Source organism: Tursiops truncatus, chromosome 19, assembly GCF_011762595.2.
Source record: "Tursiops truncatus isolate mTurTru1 chromosome 19, mTurTru1.mat.Y, whole genome shotgun sequence".
Taxonomy (NCBI): domain Eukaryota; kingdom Metazoa; phylum Chordata; class Mammalia; order Artiodactyla; family Delphinidae; genus Tursiops; species Tursiops truncatus.
In genome coordinates, this window is record NC_047052.1 from 7,038,132 (window position 1) to 7,054,856 (window position 16,725).

Here is a 16,725-nt window from a genome sequence, read left to right on the forward strand (position 1 = left end):
TATTACAAAGCTACAGTAATCAAAACAGTATGGTACTGGCACAAAAACAGAAATATAGGTCAATGGAACAGGATAGAAAGCCCAGAAATAAACCCACGCACCTATGGTCAATTAATCTATGACAAATGAGGCAAGAATACACAATGGAGAAAAGACAGTCTCATCAATAAGTGGTGCTGGGAAAACTGGACAGCTACAAGTAAAAGAATGAAATTACACCATACACAAAAATAAACTCAAAATGAATTAAAGACCTAATTGTAAGGCAGGATACTATAAAACTCTTAGAGGAAAACAAAGGCAGAACACTCTTTGACATAAATTGCAGCAATACCTTTATGGATCCACCTCCTAGAGTAATGAAAATAAAAACAAAAATAAACAAGTGGGGCCTAGTTAAACTTAAAAGCATTTGCACAGCAAAGGAAACCACAAACAAAACAAAAAGACAACCCACAGAATGGGAAAAAATATTTGCAAACGAAGCAAGCAAAAAGGGATTAATCTCCAAAATAAACTCATGCAGCTCTACATCAAACAAACAACGCAATCAAAAACTGGGCAGAAGATCTAAATAGACATTTCTGCAAAGAAGACATACAGATGGCCAAAAAGCACATGAAAAGATGCTCGACGTCACTAATTATTAGAGAAATGCAAATCAAAACAACAGTGAGGCATCACCTCACATTGGTGATCATCAAAAAATCTACAAACAATAAATGCTGAAGAGGGTGTGGAGAAAAGGGAACCCTCCTACACTGTTTGGTGGGAATGTAAATTGGTACAACCACTATGGAAAACAGTATGGAAATTCGTTAAAAGAATAAAAATAAAATTACCATATGATCCAACAATCTCACTCCTGGGCATATATCTGGAGAAAACCATCATTTGAAAAGATACATGCACCCTGATGTTCCCTGTAGCACTACTTACAATACCCAAGGCATGGAAGCAACCTAAATGTCCACTGACAGAAGAATGGATAAAGAAGATGTGGTACATATATACAATAGAATGTTACTCAGCCATAAAAAAGAATGAAATAATGCCATTTGCAGCAACATAGATGGATCTAGAGATTATCATATTAAGTGAAATAAGTCAGACAGAGAAAGAAATATATCATATGAGATCACTCATGTGTGGAATCTAAAGAAAAAAATGGTACAAATGAAGTTATCCAAAAAAGAGAAACTGACTCACAGACTTCAAACACGAAATTATGGTTACCAAAGGGGAAGCATGGTGAGGGGAGGGATAAATTAGGAGATTGGAATTAACATTACACACCACTATATATAAAATAGATAACTAACAAGGACCTATTATATAGCACAGGGAACTCTACTCAATATTCTTTTTTTTTTAAACATCTTTATTGGAGTATAATTGCTTTACAATGGTGTGTTAGTCTACTCAATATTCTCTGATAACCTATATGGGAAAAGAATCTAAAAAAGAACGGATATATGTATACACATAACTGAATCACTCTGCTGTACACCTGAAACTAACACAACACTGTAAATCAACTATACGCCAATATAAAATCAGAATTAAATTTAAAAAAATAGAGGATATCCAGGGAGCTGCTCACTGTGGCTGGGAGGGTGGGCTGGGGGTGGTGGGGGAATGTACACATCACCCTGGAGACGCAGGGAGACAGAGGGAAGCCACATGACCCAGGTCAATCGTGGAGGGGCGCTCCAGGGAGGGGTGCTCTCCTGGCCTGCCTACAACCTCCTGTGGGTCCACGGAGGCTCAAAGCAGTCCCAGGGATGTCGTGTGGATTGCAACCCTCCCCCAAAGACTGCACTGTGGTTGTTCTTGTGATCCCATCAAGGGTGAGTAAGGGCTCTGGATGTCATGCAGATCCATTGGATCCAGTTCATTAGTTCATTCATTGATTCCACAAGTACTGACTGAGTGCCTGCTATGTGCCCAGCCCTGCTCCAGGCACTGCTGACAGAGCCGTTACAGAGACACACTGTGAAAGAGACCAATACGTGGAATCAAAGGTACGTCAGGTGCTGCTAAAAGCTAAGGAGGAAAAGGAGGTAGGGGTAGAGGGCGGGGACAGGGGAGGGTTTGATTTTAGGTAGGACAGGCCCTTCACTTTCCTTTTAGAATGCATCAGTAGGTACTCAAAAAATATTTGATGAATGAATCGTAAAATATAAAAGGCGCAAGAGACTTTGAAGATCATCTGCTCCCAAACTCTCAGTTTACAGGTGAGGAGACTGAGGCTCCGAGAGGCTAAATCCTCAGCCACGTGTCACTGTAGCTATGAGGTGACTCAGCAAGGAAGAGAAGATGCTGGGGTCGTCTGCCTCGTGACGCCAAGGCTCCGCCAACGGCCCTCCCTGCTCCTTATTCATCACAACCTGTGGAGGGCAGGGCGACTCCACATCCGCCTGTGGCTGGAAGCAGTGAAAGCCTGTGGCGCCGCCCCTGACCCGCGTGTGGAGACGCAGGGCCGGCTCGGTGTCGGTGTCGGCGCTGGACGCTGAGCCTGGCCTCGCCTGCAGCTCTTCTCAGCAATCTCGGGGGATAACGCAAAGGTGCCCCTCTGCTCCTGGCGTGCGTTTGCAGTGACTTGGTTTACACAGAGCCCAGCCAGCATGTGGGGATCACGCACGAGGTCACCGATGGACCACTGGCCGGGCCTGTGCTGGTGCCCCAGGGAGGGGCCCAGGAGTGAGTAAGCCACGCCCCCCCTCCAGACACGGCCATCAGAGGTGCTGGGAACAGGGCTCAAATATCGCAGCCTGCAGAGCAGGGGCAGAAAGTGAAGATCTGGGGGCTGTGACGGGGAAAGGGGCCTAGGATGGGGTTCGGGGAGCAGCATCGGTGATGGGACTTGAAGGATGGGCAAGCTGGAGATGGTGGGGGTAAGGCCAGGAGGAGAAAGCACGGCCGGGCTCGGGGCAGGTGTGTGGTTCGGTCCAGAGTCCGGGGCTGTACACCCAGAAGGGCAGGGTCATCAACGAGGCTAGTGGGGGCCTGGCTGTCGTGTCTTTGATGGAAAGCCGCGGGAGGTGTTGAGCGCGGCAGTAAGGGAGAACGGAAGACGCTTCTCTGGAGGATCTGAAGTTCCGGATTCATTTCCTAGTTTCCTGTGTGACCTTGGGCGTGTCACCTGACCTCTCTGAGTCTCAGTTTCCTCACCTGAACACGGGACTAAGAATCCTTCCTGGGCTGCTGTGAGGAGCAAGTGAGCACAGTACCAAGCAGGAGCCGCTACTAGGATTCACGTCTTTGACAAATATTTATTGGGCACCTACTGTATGCCAGGCTCTGAAGCTGACCTGGGCTTCAGTGGTGAAGGGCAAAGCCTTCTGGCTTCCTGGGGGGTGATGGACAAGTTATCAAGGCTCTCAAATTCTGGTGGGTGGGGCCTCGGGGCAGGGAAGGGCATTGCCCCAGCCTGGCGGCATCGGGGTGAGCTTCCTGAAGGAAGAGGAGACACTCCCTCGGTGAACAGAGGAAGGAACAACGTAAGCCAAGACCCGGAGGGACAGCCTCACCCACTAGCCCCCTGTGCTCCTGGACATGTGTGCTCCTGGACATGTGTGCTCCTGGACATGTGTCCCCAGAACGTGTGTGTGTGGGAGCCACTGGCACTTGGCAGCGGCAGTGGGCAGGAAGGCTAGACGTCCTGTAGTGTGCCCGCCAGTCCCCACGACCGGGATGGGCCCACGTCCCGCGTGACGGTCTGACGTCTCACCGGGCATTCATGTAGGCAAAAACCCTGCTTGAAATGATCTGCGTCTAGAATCTAACTTCATCTTACATATAAATGCAAATTTTCTTTTCCTGCCCCGTTTTAATAGTCACTGGATTTTCCAGGAACGCCACCACCATGTCAGTTGAGGGAAGGTTGTTCTTTGTTTCATTTGGACATTAACCAAGAGCTGGTCACCATTCTGGAAAATCACGTCACCAATGGCCTCACCCACGGGGCACACCTGTGACTGTCTGCACTTGTGGCCGCTGCCTTCCTGGAGATCCTGGTACAGGACAAGCTTCTGATTCCCCACATCATTTTATGACAAATTACCTTCCTTTTAATCCTCCACTTTTACGTTATAATGAGGGAATTATATCGCTGTTTTGGAAATCACACATACAGGCGAAGTACATACCTATGAACTCAACTTCAGGAAAGAGAGTCACGTTACAAAATATTCGTTTTATAAAACAAGCATCGGGGGACTTCCCTGGTGGTCTGGTGGTTAAGACTCCGTGCTTCCAATGCAGGGGGCACAGGTTCAATCCCTGGTCGGGGAACTAAGATCCCACATGCCGCGCGGTACAGCCAAAAGTTCAAAAATACATACATAAAAGCAGCGTCGGGTCTGAATGTTTGCGAGCCCCTGAGTCAGGAGACAGACAGGGAACTGGTTTATGATGGTGTCAGCCAGGGCTCAGTGGAGGGACCAGCTAGCCTGGGGCACCCACCAAGGAGCATGCAGACCTCAGGAATGAGTCAGTGATGTGGGAATGAGTCAGGATGGGGGATCAGAACCTCGCACCACCCGCTCCAAACAGTGCCCTCAGGCGGAGATTTCAAAAGTACCTTTGCCTGGTACTGACGCATCTGTGTGCTCATAGGTGCGTCCTGGGAGAGGGTTGTGATCCCGAGAGCAGCCAACTGCACCCAGTCGCCCTTGGGCAGGCAAGGTGGAGGCTCCTTAGGGCAAAGAAGACTTTGAAACTGAATCCACCTGCGATACGGCCGGCCTTTACGGAGGGTGAATGACCCACCAACGAGGGCAGGGAATGTCACATGAGAGACACTTCCAGACCAAATGGCAGGTCACTTCAGAGGACATGATCTAAAGCCCCTGGGTTCACCAAAAGAGGGAGGGATGGACTTTCTATTTGTAAAAAATGTGGTTTCCTTTGGGATAAATGTGCAAATATTTAAAAACTATCAAGACGAGTGTCAAATTTCCAACCTGCCTGGGACCCCCGTGGTTGGATCCCGGCTGTCCCTTAGAGGGATGAGGCCAGAGTGCCAGGCATCGGCCAGATGACCAAAGGCCTCGTAAATCATGTCAAGGAGTTGAAACTTAATCCCAAATTTAATGGAAAGCCTTCGGCGGATGCTGACCAGGGAGCAACATGATCAGGTCTGCATCATAGAAAAGTCAGTTTGGCTACAGGGCGGACAGTGGGTAGGAGGGTTCAAGACTAGGTGAGGAGTCTCGCAGCATGCTGGGGGAGGGAGGCAGATTGTCTTAGGGGGCAGGAGATGACAGTAGGGGCCATGTAGCGGGGAGATGAGGCTGGCCCAAGAAATCTCGGGGGTGTGGGCACACAGGTGGTCTGGACTGTCCAGGGGGGAGATATCAGCGGCCTGGCTTAGCAAATGGGCATGTGCAACCCTTCTGTAGCCCATGCCCTGGGCAGGCACTGCTCACGCAATCCTCCCAGAAAACCTCTATGGCAGGTCCATTGTGATCATTTCCATCTGACACGACATCATTTCCATATGACATGATCGTGTCATTTTTATAGACAAGGAAACAGAAACAGAGAGCTTAAGCCCTTGCCTTGGTCATCTCAGTGGGACCTCATTCTCAGAGATTCCAGGGCTCTTTCGGAGGCAGACTGCCAGGTCTCGTGACTGATTTGTGCTAAGGAAGAATGCGTGTCTGCGTGGACTGGCCAGGGTCTCCTCAACCTCATTCAGGAACAAAGAACTCAGGTTCTTCTGTCCAGGCAACGGCCCCTAACTCAAACCTGCTCATGCTGGGAAGGTGGCCCTGCAGAGTTGCCTCGCTGAGAAATGGGTGGTAGAGTGTTCCTGGTGGGCAGCCGAGCTGGGTGGGTGCCGCCAAGAGCCTCTTGTCTGAGTGGACACAGCTGCCCCACGCAGGGAACGGACCAAACCCTCCTCCCGCCTCCCAAGGTCACAGGCAGCTCTGATCAGGGCCAGCAAGGGTGCAGGACGCCCCTCCCTTCCAGCTTCTCCACCATCACCGGCGAGAGTCACTTAAGCCCTGTTCAGAGTCCAGCGGTCTTTCTGCAGAAGACCTGGCGGGGTACCGGCTGGAGGCCAAAGCGCGGAACCTCCCCCTTCCCCCACCTCCACGCCTCCCTGGGCGACCGCGAGAGCAGGAGACGCCGGCCCTGTGGGTTTGGGGCGCCCTCTGCTGGACATTTTCCACTGTCCGCCGTGTGATGCCGGCACCTGCCTCTGGACTGGATATTTGAGTGTTTGCGGCAGGCGGGGACACGAGGCATGTGGGGAGAGGATCTTCTTTCTCCTCAAGCTGGGAAGGGGAGGCAGTCACAGGGGTAAGATGGCCGGTCCCCAGCCGATGGGAAAGAATACGCAGGGCAGATGAGCCTACGTTTTTCATTTCAATTTTTGTGTCCCCATCAATAGCGATCTGCCCTGCTGGGACCCCCACTCCATCCCTCCCACAGGCCGTCTTCGATCGCTTACCTTATTTACGAGTCACAGTAGCCCTCGATAATCACAGTACTAAAATCATTTTAATGAATATCACTGCTACTACTACTTAATTTATTGGATATTATTTATTAGCTATTGGATTCACAATAGCCCATGATAATAGTATTAAAATTATTTTAGTGGATATAATTATTCCTACTTATTTATTAGATATTATTTGAACGGCTATGCCAAATATTCTTACTTATCTGTGGGTATTTTATTCAATATTATTTGTTGGATTTGGAAATTTATTAGATACAGGATATTACTTACTGTATATCAGATATTACTTATTGGATATTGGATTCACAGTAGCTCATAATTATGGTATTAAATTCATTTTTAATGGCTAGAACCGCTCCTCCTATTTACTTACTGGATATCTGATTGGATATTATTTGAATGGACAAAACTGACAGAACTCAGTTATGTGTCCAAGCCTCATTACCTCGTTTAATCCTCACTTCTATTATCAAGCCCATTTTTCAGATGAGAAAACTGAGGTCCCCAAAGATTAAGCCCCATGCCCAAATCACAGGCCAGCACTCTCCCACCTTCGCCTTGCGGGCCCCTCCCGCTGAGCCAGACAGCTTGCACACACACACACACACACACACACCCCGTCCCCCCACCCAGCCCCAAGGCGGTGGGAAAGTTCTAACTAGGCTCTGACTAGCGCAGGGAGCCACTTACCTTCCGCCACCCGCTGGTGCAGCTCTGTCTGGTAGCTCCTTACTTGAGAAGCGGCGGAGGCGAGGGCCCGGCCTGACACATGCGCACCGGAGTTCCCACAGCGCCTTCTGCGCTGGGGGTGGGACTTGGGGATTCCCATCACCCCTCCCTGCGTGCAAGTGAAGAAGGCTTTGGCCGAAACCATCTGTGTGATCAGGAATGTTGATTAAAGAAAGGTCATTTCTTGGCCGGGGAAGAACAGCCTCTTCCAACAACATTCTTTCAAAACAAATCCATCTCAGCTCTGTGGGGTGTGCGTCCCAGGGTGCTGGTGCTTCGCGAAGATCCCAGCACGTCCTAAGGGGCCCCTTCAGGTTTTCTTTCTGGAGACACACCTGAGCTAGACATTGGGCGGTGGGGGAGGAAGGACGGATGCAGAATTAGCCCTCACTGAACACCCTCAACCAGGTTTTCCAGGCCCCGTGCAGGGTGTTTTCATTGGCTATCTCACCAGCTCATTACCCGTGGGGAGACTGAGGCACAGAAATGTTAAATGACTTCCTTGCCCAGGGTCACCCAGCTGGGGCATGACAGGCCTAGGATTTGAACTCAGACCTTTCCCACTCCAAAATACCCACGATTTCCCCATTAAAGTGACATTTGTATTTGGCCTGTGGTCTGCTTTGACTTCCAGATCTTGTTCTGCTCCACGTTTGCACAAGGCCAGTCCTATCCTGTCTGGCAGCAATACGCAGTGTTTAAGTGCACGGGCTCGGGGATCAGCCCACCTGGGATTTAATCCTGAGCCCACTACTCACCTGCACCAGGTAAATGCCTTCATCACTCTGTGCCTCAGTTTCCTCATCTGTAGAAGAGGGATAGTGATAGCAGTACCTACCTCCGAAGGATCCTGTGAAGAGTAAATGAGTTAATATTTACATATGTGAAATTCTTAGAGTCTGGTACAAGATAAATGCTCAACAAATATGGGCTTTTAATCACTGATGTAGTTGCTCTCAGCCCTGGTTGCGAATCAACCCAGGAGCTTTAGAAAAATGCCAACATGTGGGTCCCACCCCAGAGATTCTGATTTAATTGGTCTCAGGTGGAGGGAGGCCAAGTGTAGGTGTCAGAGCTCCCCACGTGATGCCAATGCTAAAAGGTGAGATGGAACAAAAAAAAGAAGGCGAGATGCACCAGGCCAGAGTCTCCACGGCAGGGCTGGTGTCCTGGGCACCCGGGATAGTGGGCGGCACCCAGCAGGTGTCAGGAAATGCTGGAGGGCTACTCAGATGCCCTGTAGGTCTATGTCACTCTATTCAACATCAAGATCACGAGTTTGGATCTCATCTCCCATCACTTAGGAGGGAGGTCACCCACTCAGACGCAGGTCATCACCCCTGAAATAAAGACAAGCTCTGTCCCATCCTGAAAGTCCCTAATCCAAACATGAAATCATCCCAACTCTGCTTCTGCCAAGGGCTGTGCAAGTTCCACCTGGACTACGCCAAGTCCCCGGAATTTCCGAGAAGGGACTCGCCCCGTTTCCTTCTAAGTCACCTGCTGCTGGCCCCTGGCTTCCCTGGAATGTGCCAGGAGGAGAAATTCAGGTCCAGTGAAGATGTTGGGGCAGGCGGAGGGCTCTGAGCTCCGGCCCACCCCTTCCAAGTCACCCAGATCCCTCTCCAGCCGAGGAGGTTGATACACGTTGACTTTATACCATTTTACAAATGACTTCCACTCTCTGGGTCTTTGTTTCTTTGTCTGAAAATACTTTGTAGGTTTCAGTGAGGATTCAAATGATTGAAGACATTAAGTGGTGGTTATTTATTTATTTTATTTTTATAAATTTATTTATTTTTGGCTGTGTTGGGTCTTGGTTGCTGTGTGCGGGCTTTCCCTAGTTGTGGCGAGCGGGGGCTACTCTTCGTTGCGGTGCGCAGGCTTCTCATTGCGGTAGCTTCTCCTGTTGTGGAGCACGGGCTCTACGCCTGTGGGCTTCAGTAGTTACGGCGCGCAGGCTCAGTAGTTGTGGCTCGCGGGCTCTAGGTGCACGGGCTTCAGTAGTTGTGGCACGTGGGCTCAGTAGTTGTGGCGCACGGGCTTAGTTGCTCTGCAGCACGTGCGATCTTCCCGGACCAGGGATTGAACCTGTGTCCCCTGCATTGGCAGGCGGATTCTCAACCACTGCACCACCAGGGAAGCCCCTTAAGTAGTGGTTATAATACAACAGTCACACCCGTTGTGACAGGGGTGGCCCAGGCGCATCACATGATGAGGGGCAGCTGGCCATGCTGAGTGGGGAGAGGGCTGCAGGGGTTCAAGGCCCAGGTATGGCCCTTAGAGGAGGGGTCAGAGGCTGGCAGAGAGCAGACAGAGAAAAGTGCAGTTGGCACCAAAGTCAGACCCATCCCCTGCTCCATAAAACGTTCCTAACTGGGACCTGATTGCAGACAGAGAACACACTCAGGGACCACCATGGGTTCTGTTTGCAGCTCTAGAGCCAAGCATCCTCATCTCTGCTCTTCTGTCCCCAGCTGCAGATCCCAAGCATGGGGACCAAGCCAGAAAATGCCACCCACCCAAGATGGCGTTTCCCCCCAGAGACATCAAGGGACCCACATTTCCAGAGTTCCTCCAAGCACACGGCAATATGCCTACACAGGCATGACGTGCATCTTGGGTAAGCCTCCCGGCAGCCTTTCAAGGAGATGCCAGCCTCTGCTCTCTGCTTTGAAGGCAACTGTGGCTGGGAGGGGTTAGATGCTCCAGAATCCACACCCATATTTGCTCAAGTGTGAAGCCACACCTTTTCTACTCTGCTTGCATGCTGGAATCAGATGTAGCTGAAATGTCAGCCAGGGGTCTAAGGGACCTCCCTACATTATCTGGTTAAAATTATATGATGGAAGATGCACAAGTCTAAGACGCACAAGTCTAAGTCACGTTCCCTTATGGGGGGACAGGTCACTCTCATCTCCAGCTTGATATCTTGTGACAAGGGGTCGGCCTCACAAGTCTTTGTTGACTTAAACATTCATTTATTCATTCTTTGAGCAAATACTTATTGAGCACCTCCTGGCCATGATATGAAGCACTACAGACCCAACGGGGAACAAGACAGACAAGGTCCCTGGGCTGACAGAGCTGGCATTCCAGGGTGTGGGGGGAGCCAGGTGAGCAAGGAAGAGACAAAAAAGTAAACAAACAACGAGGAAAGACTGTAATAAGGGCTATGTATCGGTTATGTGTTGCTGCCTAACAAACACTCCTAGACATACGGCTTAGACAAACACCATTTATTTCCTCCCAATTCTGCAATTTAGGCCAGACTCAGCTGGGCAGTTCTTTTGCTGGTCTTGCCTGAGGTCATTGGTAGCCTCAGCTGTTATTGGGTGGCTTGACTGGGGGTGGGGTGGCTGGAGGGTTTCAGCTGGCCTCACCAATGTCTTCTCTCTCTCCATGTAGTCTCTCGTTATCCAACAGTGTACCTGATGGCTTCCTCACATGGTGGCCAGAGGGTTTCAAGAGGGCAAAGGCAGAGCTGCAAGGCCATTTGGGGCCCAGGCTTTGGAACCAGCGCTACGCCACTTCTGCCGCTTTCTATTGGCAAAGCGAGTCTGCAGACCAGCCCAGATTCAGGAGATGGGAAAATTAACTCCCCCTTTTTTCGTGGGAGCAGCTGCAAAATGATATGGCCATGTTTTTCAATTTACTCCAGGCTAGGAGAGGCATACCAGGTGCTGAGGTAGGGCAGAAGTCAGAAATGAGGCCCATAGACATATTTGCTTGGTCTCAACAGTGTTAAAAAAAAAAAAAAATCAAATTAACTTTAAATGCAGAAACCAGAGCATTTCTTGCAAAACTCCAGATTGTCCAGCTTCTGTCCAAAACAGAAGTTCTGGCAACACCTGGCCAGCATTCCCACATGGCAGCAGACTATTTGCTGAGCCGTGGCTGCCACCACCAGATGGGTATCAAAGTTCTCACCTCTCTCTGCTGATTTCTAACCCTGAGGCTGAGCGTCTGTGGCCAGTTAGGACTCTTCAGCTACTGTGGTTCTGACGGTAGAGCTAAGGAGGAAAGTGAAACATTGCTCCTACCTGTGGAAAACACAGTAGACCGAGAAGAGCCCACGTTTGGTTATTTGTATCGTGTATGTCATTTGTATTTGCAGAGAATCAGCAGTTGGTTCTTTACACCTCTGCTTCACTTTTAGACCCTTCTGGCATCTTCCACCCTTCTGATACAGAGTTGGAGGAGAGGAGCAGGGAAGTTCTCCATAAAGACAAGCCATTTATGCTGTACCTGAAGGATGAGAAGCCAGGATGAGTGAAGGGAGGGGGCACAGCATATGCCAATGCCCTGTGGTCACAGAGGGCCCCTGGGGCTGAAGGGTGAGGTGTCAAGTGGCACAGAATGAAGCTGGAGCCATGGGCAGGGGCCCCCTTGCAGTGGTTCAGAGGCCACGGCATAGTCGGGTTTCATTCTCAAGGCAGTGGGACAGCAGCAAAGGGCTTTTACGCTGGGGAGGAACATGGCGGGATTTCCAGAGACTGAGAGAGCAGATGGGAGGGGGCTAGGATTGGGGGGATGGGTTTTTATAGAAGTTGAGTGGGACTGGCAGAGAGCACTGGTGAAGACAAGAGGGTCTGTCTGTCAAGACGCCTGTCTGTCTGAAGGAAGCCTGGGTAAAGAGAGGCCTCCAGTGACTCAGGTGGCCCAGGGCCTCCTGCTGTAGCCTCTGTAGGGTAGGAAGTTTGAGTGGCTCAGACCTTGAGGAGTCGGACTGGCAAACTCTGGCCAGCGAAAGCCTTGGCCAACTCTGGAAGCAGATGCATCGTTTCCGAGATGGAAAGGAATCTGGGAGACGGGTGGGTCTCAGCTCTGGCTGAACATTAGAGTCACCTGGGTCCTATTCCTGGGCCCCCCCAGACTAATCAAGGCTGAGCTCCTGGAGGGTGGGGCTGTATGAGTTTCCTACGGCTGCTGTAACAGACCACCACGAACTGAATGGCTTCCAACAACACACATTTATTATCTCGCAGCTCTGGAGGTCAGAAGTCCAACGCTGGTCTCACTGAGCTCAAATCAAGGTATCACAGGGCCGTCTTCCCTCTGGAGGCTCCAGGGCAGAATCGGTTTCCTTCCTTTTTCCGACTTCTAGAGGCCGCCCACATTCCTTGGCCTGGGGCCCTGCGTCACTCTAACCTCTGCTTCTGTTGTCACCTCTTCTCTTTGGTCCTCCTGCCTCCCTATTATAAGAACCCCTGTCGTGACACGGGGCCCACCTGGATAACCCAGGATCATCTCCCAGCTCAAATCCTTAACTCAGTCACATCTGCAAAGTCCCTTTTGCCACATCAGGTCACAGATTCTCTGGTTCAGGGATTAGGACATCGATGTATCTGGGGGCCGGGGGAGCATCGTTCCGTTAACCACAGGAGTTAAGGTATCGCAGGGTTTTTTCTGCAGAGAACGCTGCGAGGGAGGGCCCTGAGCACAGCTGGCTCTTCTGGCCATGTCTCCAGGCTGGGTGCTGTGTGGACCCATCAGCGTGGGGACTGTGCTAGTACCAGTCTCCCTGTGTTCTGTCTGCTGACAAAAAGAGACAGCATAAAGGCGAAAGGACAGTTGTAGGAAGAACCTGGGCATGGGTATCAGATAGACCTGGGTCCAAATGCCAGTTCTGCCTCAGACCAGCCACATGACTTGGAGCAAGTGACTCAAATGGCTTGTGACGTTCCTGTTAGGGGAGGGTCACAATGATCTCTCAGGAATGCTGTGAGGATAACCGGCTCACCACTGTATGGTAGGTGTCCGATGGGTGCTGTCCCCCCAGAGTCCCTGGGCAGCTTAAAGGATAGGGGGAAGGCAGCTAAGGGGCACCGACACCCCAGGCAGGTGATACCCCTCTTCCTCCCAGCTGCAGTGGGGAAACACAGCAGTGGCAGTGATGGAGAATCTGGCCAGGCTGGAATTGTTAGTCAGTTTCCCCTTTCCTGGCCATAGCTGATAAGTATATCCTGCTGGATAAAAATACATCCACCCTTACGGTAAGATTCCCAGGCTGGGAATTCTCCGAGCACCCCGCCTCCAGCCTGGGGGAGCGCAAGTTGCCTTTCCCTGCAAACATTTTAGGAGTGGCTATGGTTCCTGGGCGAGGGGTCCGGCAGCCATGCCACACTCTGAGGCGGGGAGGAGGCTGCTGCTACCGCTGGGGAAGCAGCGGGCCAGGCTGGGCCGTAGTGCAGGGCACCCTGTTAGTAAGTGGCAGTGCCGACGGAGCCTAGAGGCAAGAGCCCTGTGACCAGCACAGGGCCTTGCCGTGCGCCGGCCGGGGCTTGGTGCCACGTGGTAGCCCCTTCAGCTCGCACTATGTCCCCAGGATAGTCCCGTTGTCCCTGAGGCACAGGGGGTAAGGAACTACCCCAAGGAAGCAGTGGTGGTGGAGACCGGATTTGAACTCAGCCGTCTGGTATTTAACAGGTAGACTGGCTCCTGCTGAATCGAATTCAGAAAAGCTGTTCGGATTTTCAGTTTCCTGATGGTGAGGAAGAGGTCTGTGGATCACCCCAGACGCCAGCTGACACACACACAGGCGGCAGACCTCGCACACCAGACACGTGGCACTCCCGCCCGGGGCCGTCTACAGTGCACAGCACTGGGGGTAGGAAACTGGATTCCCATTTCCTCAACCTTGCCAACGACCCAGCAGCTAGTGTTGATCACTTTTCTGATTTGTTCCCTATACTTGATCCCTCATCCTTTTATTTGAGGCTAACTTCACATAACACAAACCATTTGAAAGTGTGCAATTCGGTGGCATTCAGTACTTTTCACGACGTCGTGCAAGCACTTCTTTTTCCAAAACGTGTTCTTCACCTGAAGGGAATCCCCAGGCCCATGAGCAGTTGCTCCCCGTTCCTCTCTCCCTCCAGGCCTGGCAACCATGAATCTACTTTTGGTCTCTAGGGATCTGTCTTTTCTGGACATTTTGTATAAATGGAATCATAGAATACATGGTGTTTTGTGACTGGCTTCTTTCACCTGGCATGCTTTCAAGGTTCATTCATGTTGGAGCATGTATCAGTGCTTCGTTCCTTTTTACGGCTGTATAGTATTCCACTGGATGAACAGGCCACATGGTGTGTATCCATTCATCTCTTGGTGGACATGTGGGTTGTCTCCACCTATCGGCTAATGTGAGCAGTGCTGCTGTGAACATTGGTTTGAGCCCCTGTCTTCTTCTTTCCTGGGTATATATGCCTGAGAGTGGAAATGCTGGGTCACATGGTAACTCTCTTCAACTTGCTGAGGAAACGCCAAATGGCCCCCCATAGCGGTTGCACCGTTTTCCATTCCCACCAGCAGTACACGAGGGTTCCAATTTCTCTACATCCTCAGCAACACTCGCTATTTTCTGTAGCTGTTGTTTCATGATAGCCATCCTAGTGTGTGCGAACTGCTTATCCTTCACGGTGAAAGTGGAGCTGAGATACCACACAGCCCCACCTCCACAGATCCAGCTGAGAAAGTGGATTCCCAAGGTCATCCTAGAACTCAAACCCTCTGCAGCCCCGGGGGCGACTTTATTAGCAGGGAATGCGTTGCACGCAGACAGAGATCCTTGGGTGAAAATGGACTGGGGCCAGGGGAGGCCACTGACACAGCTCTTGGAAAAAATTCGTGAGGACAAAGAGGATCATGCCCTACTCACACCGAAATTTCAGAAGCTACTCCAAAACCTAACAGGCAGTGAACATGAATGAACTCAAGTTCTCCAGAAAGCTACAGGTTTCTTTTACAACAAAACACCACCACACACACACACACACACACACACACACACACACACACACACACACACCCTCACTCAAAGTTGGTTTTTGTTTTTGTTTTTGAATTAATTAATTAATTTATTTTTGGCCACATTGGGCCTTCGTTGCTGCGCGCAGGCTTTCTCTAGTTGCGGCGAGCGGAGGCTACTCTTCGTTGCGGTGCACAGGCTTCTCATTGTGGTGGCTTCTCTTGTTGTGGAGCACCAGCTCTAGGCTTGCGGGCTCAGTAGTTGTGGCACTCAGGCTCAGTAGTTGTGGCTTGCGGGCTCTAGAGCGCAGGCTCAGTAGTTGTGGCGCACGGACTTAGCTGCGCTGCGGCATGTGGGATCTTCCCGGACCAGGCCTTGAACCTGTGTCCCCAGCACTGGCAGGCAGATTCTTAACCACTGTGCCACCAGTGAAGTCCGGTCTCGGTTTTTTAAAAAAATACCTTGGCTCTCATCAGCTTCTATTCCAGCTGAAAAAATGGTGGCGGCACCAGCAACAAACCTCCTATTTCAGCTCCCATCGAGAAAGTCTTCCCTGACTGACCCCTTCGGCCACAAAACTGTTTGATTTTCCATCCTTGGCCATTGGGCAAACACATGAGCAGCTTTCAAGAAGGTCTGTCCCCTTTCCAGAGAGACAGGCTGTTGGTCTGCCTGGCCTTGAATCCAGCTCTGCCCTCCCACCACCGAGCCTGAGTTTTGGCCAAGTGATAACTTCTACGGGCCTCAGTTTTCTCTGCTGTAAAATGGGTTGTTGTGAGGATGAAGTGAGTTAACACATGAGGTGCTTAAAGCAGTCCCTGGCGCACAGTGGGTCAAGACAAGATACGTGTCACTCTCTGAAGCCAGCAACAGTATCAGGAAGGTGACACGGTCAACGCCCATTGTCCCATCTCCACCTGCATCAAAACTGGCAAAGCGCCCCTCCCCCACCACCTACAACAGGCAATCTGGGGTCTATTCTTCCAGAACTGGGTTCCTTTGCAGGGCAGGCTTTGAGCAGACTGACATCTCAGGTACTGTAGACATAAAAGGGACCTGGCAATGATCTGGTCCAGGGTTTTATATAACAAGGAACTATGTCCTTGCCCTCCAGACAAGGAAATCCAGTGACCTAAGTCTCATTTTATAGATAAGAAATGGAGGCTCTGGGAGGGCAGAGACTGCTAAGGTTTCCCAAGGGTGAGTGGGCACAGCCAGGACCCCTCGAGCTGCTGGTGGAGGCCTGGGCATCGCAGGGTCGGGCTTCAGGCTCCGACAGCTCCGACTACACCCTTCCGCAGCCAGCCAACTTGGGCACTGGTTTCTGGCCAAGTCTTTGTTTAAAGAAAGGGTTCCACAGCAACCTTCCCACCCCCCTCAAAGATAAAAAGGCTGGCAGACCGCTGGACCATAGAACCTTCTCGCTATTACGGAAGGTGGAAAGAATTTAAAACCAACTTCCAGAACTACCTGACGCTATGCTGTACGACTGAAGAGGAATATTCCATTTCTTCTTCTTTCCAGGTGACCTCAGGAGTGATTCTGGCCGACTTCATGTACGTAACCTTGACATTACTGGGAGGGTCTCTCTTTGCCCCGTGTCTTCGGTGGAGATCTGCCTGTGACATTTTTCAGGACCCCTGGTCTTTGTAGCTTTGTAGTCTGTGGGCATGAGAGCAAGAAGAAATTACAGAGAATTCTGTTTGTCAGAGACAGAATTCTCCAACGTATAATTAGACCGTTGAGGTCAGGATCCTCTATTCCTCGT

General features: G+C 50.8%; 1 protein-coding gene across 11 annotated transcripts in view; it reads right to left on the reverse strand.

Annotated features, from left to right (window-relative positions):
* GAN (gigaxonin) overlaps nucleotides 1-16,725 on the reverse strand; it is a 90,548-nt gene that overhangs the window by 7,454 nt on the left and 66,369 nt on the right. For 3 of the 11 annotated variants that reach the window (XR_012328151.1, XM_073796441.1, XM_073796440.1), the window contains exons 11-12: nucleotides 7,966-8,057; nucleotides 7,169-7,352 (exon numbers count right to left, since the gene is read on the reverse strand). Coding sequence is in view for 6 of the 11 variants with exons in the window: in XM_073796441.1 (XP_073652542.1) it covers nucleotides 7,169-7,352; nucleotides 7,966-8,057 (276 nt within the window). In the remaining 5 variants the exon portion in view is untranslated. Of the gene's footprint in view, nucleotides 1-7,168; nucleotides 7,548-7,948; nucleotides 8,058-16,427; nucleotides 16,620-16,725 lie in introns of those variants that run through there. The other 8 variants (XM_073796438.1, XM_073796439.1, XR_012328153.1 and 5 more) reach the window with 7 other exon arrangements.